Source organism: Giraffa tippelskirchi, chromosome 8 (genome assembly GCF_054371585.1).
Source record: "Giraffa tippelskirchi isolate mGirTip1 chromosome 8, T2T-mGirTip1v1.2.pri, whole genome shotgun sequence".
Lineage (NCBI taxonomy): Eukaryota > Metazoa > Chordata > Mammalia > Artiodactyla > Giraffidae > Giraffa > Giraffa tippelskirchi.
Genome location: NC_137282.1, coordinates 142,414,828 through 142,425,146, shown reverse-complemented (window position 1 = coordinate 142,425,146; position 10,319 = coordinate 142,414,828). Strand labels below are relative to the sequence as shown.

General features: G+C 47.7%; 1 protein-coding gene across 7 annotated transcripts in view; it reads right to left on the bottom strand.

Moving 5' to 3' along the window:
- LOC145518365 (BOLA class I histocompatibility antigen, alpha chain BL3-7-like) overlaps positions 1 to 4,266 on the bottom strand; it is a 51,090-nt gene extending 46,824 nt beyond the window's left edge. Inside the window, exons 1-8 of one of the 7 annotated variants that reach the window (XM_081522681.1) lie at positions 4,143 to 4,266; positions 3,561 to 3,830; positions 3,084 to 3,359; positions 1,543 to 1,818; positions 1,322 to 1,426; positions 857 to 889; positions 668 to 715; positions 205 to 504 (exon numbers count right to left, since the gene is read on the bottom strand). In XM_081522681.1, coding sequence (XP_081378807.1) covers positions 500 to 504; positions 668 to 715; positions 857 to 889; positions 1,322 to 1,426; positions 1,543 to 1,818; positions 3,084 to 3,359; positions 3,561 to 3,830; positions 4,143 to 4,212 — 1,083 coding nt within the window. In that variant the 5' untranslated portion in view covers positions 4,213 to 4,266 and the 3' untranslated portion in view covers positions 205 to 499. Of the gene's footprint in view, positions 1 to 204; positions 716 to 856; positions 890 to 1,288; positions 1,427 to 1,542; positions 1,819 to 3,083; positions 3,360 to 3,560; positions 3,831 to 4,142 lie in introns of those variants that run through there. The other 6 variants (XM_081522686.1, XM_081522684.1, XM_081522685.1 and 3 more) reach the window with 6 other exon arrangements.
- Positions 4,267 to 10,319: the final 6,053 nt, after the last annotated feature.

The following is a 10,319-nucleotide window of genomic DNA, read 5'->3' as shown; positions in this document are numbered from 1 at the left end:
GCTCAGCTCCTCAGAGTCTCCTCCTGTCCGACCATGCTCAGCTCCTCAGAGTCTCCTCCTGTCCCTCCTGCAACAGACTTAGCACAGCAATCAAAATCATTCTGGAAGGTTCCCGGTGCTTCTGTTCATTTTCTCTCTTAAACTGAAGGAATTGTCTACTTTACTTTCCCAGTAAACTCTCTTGGCAGGTATTAGAAAAAAGAATTTCAATATAGATTTTATTTTCAGTAAGGAAATAAGACGTCATTACTCGGTATACATGTAACAAAGACAGGGATGGAGAGGGTCCAGCCCTATCTCTGCTGGAACAGGAATGTGGATGATGGAGGAGAACACAGGTCAGGGTGGGGAGGGGGCGCGGTGGTCAGTCTCCCCACCTCCTCACGTTATGCTAACAGGAGCACAGACACATTCAGATGCAGCTGCAGAAAGAGGAGTCTGGGGATCTGACGTCACAAAGTGGGGCCGAGCACCACTCAGTCCTCACAAGGCAGCTGTCTCACACTGTGAGAGAAAAGAATCAGGAACCAGTTCAGGTCAGTCATGTAAGGGCTGACATTCTCCACAGCCCCCCACATGCTCACATGTCCCACTCAAAGATCCCCACCACCCAGTGTGTCCCCTCTGCCCCAACTCCTCTCCCAATCTAGACCCTCCAGGGTCTCACCTTTAGGACCTATGAGAGACACATCAGAGCCCTGGGCACTGTCACTGCCTGGAGGAGAACAAAACCAGGACGTGGTCAGAACCGACAGGAGAGAAACTGGAGAAGGCACTTTGAGGAGCGTGAGTCCCCCATGGCCTCCTGTCTGCACCCTCACAAGGGTCTCAGGAATCACAACTCCTCTGTACTTACTTGCAGACTCGGTGTAGCTCCATCTTTTTTCACCTGTGACAAGAAAGTATCACGTGAGAGACCATGGGGCAGACTGAGTCATGAGATCCTAGAGGAATTCCCTAGTCCTGGATGACAAAGAACGTTTCAGAAGTGAGACCAAAAATCCAGGACAGGCTCAGGAACATGAAAGAAGGAGATGTGGAGGGACTGGACCACCTGCCCTCCTAGAGGTCTGTCCTCAGCAGGGACATTCCCTTCTGACCTTCAAATGCTGAGGAACAGGCCCCCAACTGGAATTATGGAGATGAAAAATTTGTCTTTCATTTTCACATGTACTTTACAAAAGGGTCAGTCTTAGCATCAGCTCAGATTCCACATGTGTGTGGAGGGTACTTTCCAGTAACGAGGCAGGCAAACTTCCACCTGGGCTAGAAACCCGCCCAGTGAGACAAGAAAACTCAGATCCCTCCCTCTCTTCCATACCTGAGCGCTTCTTCATCCAGATCACAGCTCCAGCCACCACAGCAACCACGAGGAGAACCAGGCCAACAATGATGCCCATGATGGGGATGGAGGGCTGAGGAGGTTCTGTGGAAGAAAGGGAAGGGGCCCAGACTTCAGGCTTCAGTCCTGACCTGGCTGAATGTGTCCAGAAGGGCTCCTGCTTTATCTGAGAGGAAGTTCCATTCCTACCCCCTCCTTACCCCATCTCAGTGTGAGGGGCTCCTGAAGCCCCTCGTGCTGCACATGGCATGTGTATCTCTGCTCCTCTCCAGAAGGCACCACCAGGGCCGCCCACTTCTGGAAGGTTCCATCCCCTGAAGGCCTGGTCTCCACAAGCTCCATGTCCTGAGTCTGGTCCTCCCCGTCATGCTGCCAGGTCAGTGAGATCTCATCGGGATAGAAGCTCAGGGCCCAGCACCTCAAGGTGACCTCACGGTCAGAGATGGGGTGACGGTTCACATGTGCCTTTGGAGGGTCTGAGGAAAAACAATCAGAAAACTCACACTTTGTGTTACCTCCATGGGCCACTGGAAGCAGCATCAGGTGACCATCCTGAGAATAAACAGGAGAGTGGGTTTGAAAAGAAGAAGCACAAACACCAGACATCAGCCTGGACTCCAGGGTCTGGGAACAGCTCCTAGTCCTTGGAAAGTTCTGGAGTCAGGGTGACAGCTAAGGGAGAAGGCTCCGTGTAAGGGGCAGAATACAGAGTAATGGTCCTGACGTGGGAGGAGGCTGAATAACTTAGAAAAGCTGGAGTCAGGGCTCCTAAGATGTTCTCAGGGTAAGAACAAGCCTTGAGAGACAAAGTCATGGTTCACAAGAAGGTGGCCAGGGTCAAAGGGCAGCACTGACCAACTTTTTCGGGGATGGTTTACTGCTTCTTAGTCAAAGACACTGGATTCCTTAATTGTCCTTCAGAGAACTAAGATCATGGCATCCAGCCCCATCACTTCATGGCAAATAGACGGAGAAACAATGTAAACAGTGACAGACTTTATTTTCTTGGGTTCCAAAATCACTGTGGACAGTGACTGCAGCCACGAAATTAAAAGACATTTGCTCTTTGGAAGAAAAGTTATGACAAACCTAGACAGCATATCAAAAAGCAGAGACATCACTTTGCTGACAAAGGTTCACAGAGTCAAAGCTATGTTTTTTCTAGTAGTCATGTATAGATGTGAGAGTTGTACCATAAAGAAGGCTGAGTGCTGAAGAATTGATGCTTTTGATCTGTGGTGTTGGAGAATACTCTTGAGAGTCCCTTGGACAGCAAGGAGTTCAAACTAGTCAATTCTAAAGGAAATCAACCCTGAATATTGATTGGAAAGACTGATGCTGAAGCTGAAACTCCAATACTTTGGCCACCTGATGTGAAGAGCTGACTTATTGGAAAAGTCCCTGAGGCTGGGAAAGATTGATGGTAGGAGGAAAAGGGAATGACAGAGGATGAAATTGTTGGATGGCATCACCAGACACAATGGACATGAGTTTGAGCTTAGCTCCCAGAGTTGGTGATGGACAGGAAAGCCTGGGTGCTGCAGTCTATGGGGTCGCAAAGAGTCGGCCACGACTGAGCGACTAAATAACAAGTGGGGCCATTGGCGAGTCACCATCTTGTACATAGTATGAAAACCTGGGCGGATTCCTTTCTCTCCTGACAGGAAGTTGGGGCGCTGTTCCCACAGAGACCTCATTTTCTTCTCGTGGGAAGCCAGCCAAGGCCCTGCGTCCCTCGTACCTGCGCGCACCAGCGTGTCCTTTCCGGTCTCTAGGTATCTGCGGAGCCACTCCACGCATTTGCCCTCCAGGTAGTTCCTCACACGGGCCGCATCACCTGCCACCTCAGCATTGCGCTTGGTGGTCCGAGCCGCCGTATCCGCCGCGGTCCAAGAGCGCAGGTCCTCGTTGAGGGCGATGTAATCTCTTCCGTCGTAGGCGAACTGATCATACCCACGGAGGAGGCGCCCGTCCGGCCCCACGTCGCAGCCGTACATCTCTTGGACTGTGTGAGACCCTGATCCGCCCCGACCACCCGCAGTGATTAAACCCAAACTGAAAATGAAACCGCGTCAAGTCCCCGCGACCTCCTCCTGGGTCGGGGGGCAGAGCGGGTCCCACAGTGTTGGGGTGACCCTCGGACCCGGAGACTCGGGGCGATCCCGGCTGGTCCCTGGGGATGGGGGTCGTGACCTGGACCCGGGCCCCCGTCGCTCACCGGCCTCGCTCTGGTTGTAGTAGCCGCGCAGGGTGTTCAGGCTCACTCGGAAAAACTGTGCGGTGTCCTTGGTTCTCTGCGTCTCCTCCTCCCAATATTCGGGCCCCTCCTGCTCCACCCAACGCGCCCGTGGCTCTATCCTCGGATTCGGGGCGTCGCTGTCGAACCTCACGAACTGCGTGTCGTCCACGTAGCCGACAGAGATGAAGCGGGGCTCCCCGAGGCCGGGCCGGGACACGGCGGTGTAGAAATACCTCAGGGAGTGAGGGCCTGGGGGCGGGGCGGGGTGAGATCTGGACCCTCCTCCCAGCGCGAGTCCTGGGTCCTTAGTGACCGGGCAGGGAGCGGGGGAGGGAGAGAGGAGCTCGTGAGACGGAAAAGGTCGGAGAAGGACCAGGACTTGGGGGTAGAGAAGAGGGGTCGGGAAGCAAGGGAGGGACAGGACGGGACCTGGTGGAGGCCCCCGGTCTGGTCGGGGGCGGCGGGGGTCGCTCCTTCCCTGGGGGTCCTGGCCCCCTAGACTCTCAGGCGGTCCCCTCGCCCCTCCCCGCAGAGGCCGTTCCCTCCCGACCCCGCACTCACCCGCCCAGGTCTCGGTCAGGACGAGGGCCCCCGAGAGCAGCAGGAGGGCTCTCGGACCCACAACCCGCATCCTGGGGGTCTGGGAAGAAGAGAGTCTGGCTGCTGGACAAAGACTTTGTAACCCGGAACCGCGGAGTCGAATACTGGCAGCTAGAAATCGGACACCCAATGGGAGTGAGAACTGGGGCCGCGTCACGAGAGTCCAGGCAGGAGGGCCCGACACTTGCTGTGAGAGAGAAAATGAAACTCGGGGAGACGGGGGGAATCCCCAAGATAGAGCGTCGTCGCTCCAGACACAACCCTTGACCCTGAGATTTTGAGAGCCTCGCCCTCCGGGAGGCACCTGGAACTTTGCCCTGATGCCTCCCCTCCTACACCGAGAGCTCCTTGCCACACTGTCTGCCTGAGTCCAATGGACATTTTCCATGGTAGAGATAATAAAGTTTGAATTCTTTAATTTGTTTAGAATAATATTAATAACCCATGCATTTAATATGAAAAATAAGTTATTTCCCAAAACAAACATGGTAGTGAGAACAGTGAAGCTTTTTCAGTTCAGTTCAGTTCAGTCGTTCAGTCGTGTCCCACTCTTTGCGACCCCATGGACTGCAGCACGCCAGGCTTCCCTGTCCATCAACAACTCCCGGACCTTGCTCAAATTCATGTCCATCAAGTCGGTGATGCCATCCAACCATCTCATCCTCTGTCATCCCCTTCTCCTCCTGCCTTCAATCTTTCCCAGCATCAGGGTCTTTTCCAATGAGTCAGTTCTTCGCATCAGGTGGCCAAATGATGGGAGTTTCAGCTTCAACATCAGTCCTTCCAATGAATATTAAGGACTGATTTCTTTTAGGATTGACTGGTTTTATCTCCTTGCTGTCCAGGGGACTCTCAAGAGTCTTCTCCAACACCACAGTTCAAAAGCATCAATTCTTCAACATTCAGCTTTCTTGATAGTCCAACTCTCACATCCATACATGACTACTGGAAAAACCATAGCATTGACTAGATGGACCTTTGTTGACAAAGTAATGTCTCTGCTTTTTAATATGCTGCCTACATTTTTCTACATTTTTATATTTTTTGCAATTCCCTTTCTTGCCGTCTCATTAGAAGACCACAGGATTTTCATGTTTGCTTCTACATTGAATCTGTTACTTTGATTGAAATCTATGAAAATAAAAAGGCCCACACGTATGCTGGAGAAGGAAATGGCAGTATTCTTGCCTGGAGAATTCCATGGTCAGAGAAGCCTGGCAGGTTACCATCCATGGGGTCGCAAGAGTCGGACATGACTTAGCGACTACACCACCACCACCACACATATGTAGGAGTAGTATTTTTAATAATCTTTTCAGGTAATTATGTAAGTTCATCTTTGATACAAATCTAAAACTACAAAACTGGTAGTTTTTTAAAGATTATTTTCAAAGTGGACTTGAAATTATATCACTGACTATTTACTGTTCTGTTACATCAAAATCCCTAAGGCTTTTTTTCATACTGAATCTCTTATACTAATATAAGATTTTTTGTAAGTAATACATTGTTTCACTAAGTTACATAAATCTTCCAGTGTCATTCACTCTTTCAAGTGAAGATTGCATTCCATGCAGCTCATTCAGATAATTTTCCTTGAGTCACAGGACTTTGGAATGTAGCAGAAGCTCTTGATGTGTACTTCCCATGTCATCATAGAAGATACTTTTGGTTTTTTGAAAAAAGAAACTATTTATTAGCATTTTGAGATGTGACCATTAACTTTTGATTTTCCTTAGGGAAGCAGCTCATTTTTGCAATAAGAAATGCAACATTAACAATATTTGTGCAAGATACATGTTAAGATTAGAACACCATCTTCTGAATTTCATCTAAGCATGAGAAGTTTGACAGACCACTATTCACACTCTAGCACAAGTGAATAATAGCAGATTTTAGAATTATCATACCATTCTATACCGCATTATAACATGACATACTTTACTTCTGTTCTCTTGCAGTGTATCAGGTCTTTTAGAGCATCATCAGAGAAAGTGTGACATTCACCAAGCATGCTCACTTCAGAGAAAGCGCATACCTATTTTATGCCATCAGGTTTACCATTCATTGTTCAAGAAAAGCAGCATCATTAAGATAGAGTCATGTAGAACTTTACTTGTCCATGTAATTATTGGCAGTCAATTAAAGCCCATATTTAAGCTTTAGCTCCATAGGATCTGGTATTTATTAGTTCCCCAAGGGAATTAAAGGTGTCCCCAGATCCCTACAGTGGACAACACACAGTAGGACAATCAAGGAGGCCAAAGTGAGCCCGAGAAGTTAGAGCAGATGGAGAGATTTGATCTGGGGAATACCTGGAACCAGGCAGGACCTGTCTGAGGGGTGCTGTGGGAAGGCTCTCCAGTGTCCCAGGCCTGGCAGGAGAGGTGGCAGCTGATTTATGATGTCCTCCTGTCAGGACAGCTCCAGGAGAGTCCTGATTTCAAATACATTCTCAAATCTGTCAGGTCCTGATCCTAAATGTGTTCATTCAGCAGTATTGGCATGTGTACTTTGCCCAGTACGGGTCTGGGGGCCTGTCATACACTCAGAATCAATGCTCTCACATGGCTGAGCACTGGTTATAATGGAATATAGTGTAGGCTGTTGTTGGCAGGGAACAAACCAGGTAACTAAAATCATCACTTCATCTCTCTCTCACAATTATTACAATCATTGCTCATTATTCTCACCCTGATGTTTCTTAGAATATACAGGATTTTAGCAAAGCTCCCCCAGGAAGGCAGACTTTGTATTCTGGGAACAGGAGACAGTATGGACCTTGGCTCTGCTCAGCAGATCTCCCCCTTTGGATGACTCCACTGAGATCTACTGCCCACCTTCACGTGGCCTCCTAAGGTGTCAGGGACATTCCCATTGTCTTCTGAGCAGACCACTTGGTCCCCAAAGATTCATATCACAAAGCAGGGACAACATGATTGAAAAACATCTCTAGTACATTACATAGACTGTCAAAAGCTGTTTTACACAAACAGCTATTCATAGATGGATAGAGAGACAGGACAGAGGTGGACACAGATGAGGGACTGGACACATAATTGTACATGTCTGTGTGTCACAGAGACAACTTATGTCAGGGGCACACCTCATATTTGTTACCTGTAGTGGACTTTCAATAGCTTCCAAGAGAGATTAAAGAAGAAAAGCAAATCGATGTACCTTAAAGAAATCCTCTACGTTTATAAAACTCTGATTAGGGCTAATTTGGAGAGGACAACTAGGGAATGGGGCAGTGTGTTTGTCATAAGCAGCAATACTGTCCTCTAGGGGCAGTGTGAGGAATGGTACAAGTGCTGCAGGGCTCCTTGACAAATCAGCAAAAGAAGCCCGTATTCCAACTTGCCACCTGCTGTTAGAGCAAACCAAATTCTGTAAGTTTCAGTGGTTTGGAGGTGCCTTCTAGAGGAAGTTACTGTCTTGACTAGGACACGAGAGGCCACTTACCAAGTGTAGTGTTTTGGAGAGTGTTCATTGAGCCCCTGAGTCAGGCACTGGTTCCACAGGGGAGACTAAAGAAGAGGTCTCTGCCTCAGGGGAATTGCAGAGAGAGGGTGGAAATGCACTGAGTTCACTTATCTACATCCTAGCTCTGTGGTCTGCTGGGGAGAAGTTAGTCTATCCAAGCAAAGCAGTTTATGGCACATTTCTGTTTATATAAACAAGAAAATACTTTAGAAAATAGAAAACTATCACTCAACATATCTATGATTTCATCTGGATTTATATAGCTTTCTAAAAAATTGGATTACCTTATCTTACTTGACTCTTTTTCATTTTATATGAGTAATTGTTCCAACCATTCATAACTTTAGAGTGTACAAATTTAATGAATTCAATATCGTGCTATTTCTTATGACACCCTGTACTTAAAAGGCCCTGCTTCCAAGCTCCTGTTCCAGCTTTTCCCACCAGTATCCTGTTCTTCTCTGAAAGTAGAGTCCAAATCCTATCATCTCCAGGCACTTTCCAATCTAGAATCACTGTATGAACTTCCAGAAGACGTTCTCTTTTCCTTTTCTCCTGGGATGGCAGGCACTTCCCACCATGTCTTCTCTGCTTCTGTGGATTCAGAGCTTCTCTCCGACCAAGATGCTGCTCAATCAATTCTCAGGCCGTTCTTTGCACAGAGCTTGGTGTGTGGTAAACAGTCACTAAACATTTGAAAGCTAAATAAATTGAAATGAACACTCACTGTTGCTGACAACTTTAATTGTTCTGCCCTCTTGGGGACACATAGGGAAGACTTCCCAGCCTCCTTTGTGGTCACAGGGCCATGTCGCTGCCAGTGGAGCAGGAGAGGACTTTGTGTGTGTCCTTTCAGATCTGACCCATTACAACCTCTCACATGGATTTCTCCACATTCTCTCTCCTTCTGCTGAAGAATGCTGGTGGGGCTGAGGCCGAAGCACCTGGGAATCCTGAGAAGCAGGAGGGGCTCAGAGGGCTCATGCTGGTACCAGGCACCAGTTTGGGGGTGGACTCCAGGACTGCTCTTGGGGGTGTCTCTAGACTACTTGAAGAGTGATGCTTTCAACTTTGCCCTGCTCCTCCACTGTGAGTGTCACATTTTGGGGAGCATCTCAGTCTCCAGCTTCCTTTTCCTCAGGATGAGGGGCTTCCAGGATCTCCAGCACCTCAGTGGCTATAGGAGATACTTTTACAGTGTGGATTTAAAGAACTTTCCATGTGGTCCAGCGGCTAAGACTCTGTACTCCCAAGGCAGTGGGCCAGATTTCATTCCTTGGTTGGGGAACTAAATCTCATATGTTGCAACTAAAGATCCCATATGCCAACTGAAGACCCCATATGCTGCAGGTAAAGAACCCATGAGCTGCAACCAAGACCTGGCCCAGCCTAAATAAAGAAATAACTGCTTTTTCAAACTGGTACCTTGGGAAATAGAGAAACATCAATAAAGTCAAGTACATTTAAAAAAAAAGAAATAACTTTTTTTGTAAAAATGTGGATTTAAAGATAAGAATTTTCATTTATTAAAATTTATAAAATTTATTTTACTGAATTATAGTTGATTTACAATATTGTGTTAATTCATACTGTACAGTGTCTATTAAATAAGTCAGTGTCTATTAAAAGTCGCACAAGTCCTTTGACCCGGTGACATTACTTCTAGAATTGTGTTCCAGTGAAATACTTGCATCTGATTGTATATCCACTCCAGAACTGTTGGGAAAATGAAACATCAGTGGAAGAATGAATGAATAAAATACGCATGAAATTAAGTTTGGGGTGAGCTGGAATGACCTGAAGGATTGAGAGACAATGTCCCGAGTGTGGCTGTATCCTCGGTTCAGTGAGTCCTTGATGACAGATGAGGAAAATATTCCCGAAGGCAAACCAAAGGGTAACTCAAAAGCTGGAGAGGCTTTCAGGAGCTTCTTACATCATCGCGTCCTCATTCTTGGTCCATTTTACTGGTAGCACAGATGCTTGTACCTCGCATTCCCCTCTCATCTGTTGCCAGGTCACTTCTGGCTCAGCAGTGTGTCTTCTGCCAGGATGTTGGGATTTGTCGGAGAGGATCTTCTCAACCTGAGCCAGCGGAGTGACTTTAAATTGTGCCTGGAAACTGACATGAACGTGTGATAAATCCCCTTCCTCTTTTTTTTTCAGTCAACCACAAAACAAACACAGCTCCCTTGAGAATGCAAGACTGCCTTTCCTCACCTCACTTCCTGTCTGCTGCAGCCCCTCCCAAGGGACCTGTGTTCCTGCCCTAGCAGCAGGGTCTGGCCTTAGGCCTCTTTCCCATTCCGAGGTTTTCCTTTCTTCATCACCGTGGATAACAGACTGTGGCCTCCCGCCCCTGTCAGGCAACTAGCTTTATTATCCACCACCCCTGTGCCAGGGCCTTTTACAGACATGCTCCCGTGTAATCCATCCTGCAATGCTGTGACATAGCTATTTGCTCTGTTTTACTAACGAGAAGACTCTAAGTTGGAATTTAAGAAATGTGCCCAAGGATACAGACTCAGTAAATGACAGCTTCCAGAACTGCCAAACTTCAAATCCTGCTATTTTTCCATGGGACAAGGTTTGCCTCTAGCTCTCTCTTGGATACCTCTGTGTGAGGACTGGATGGTAAAAAAGAACCTGCTA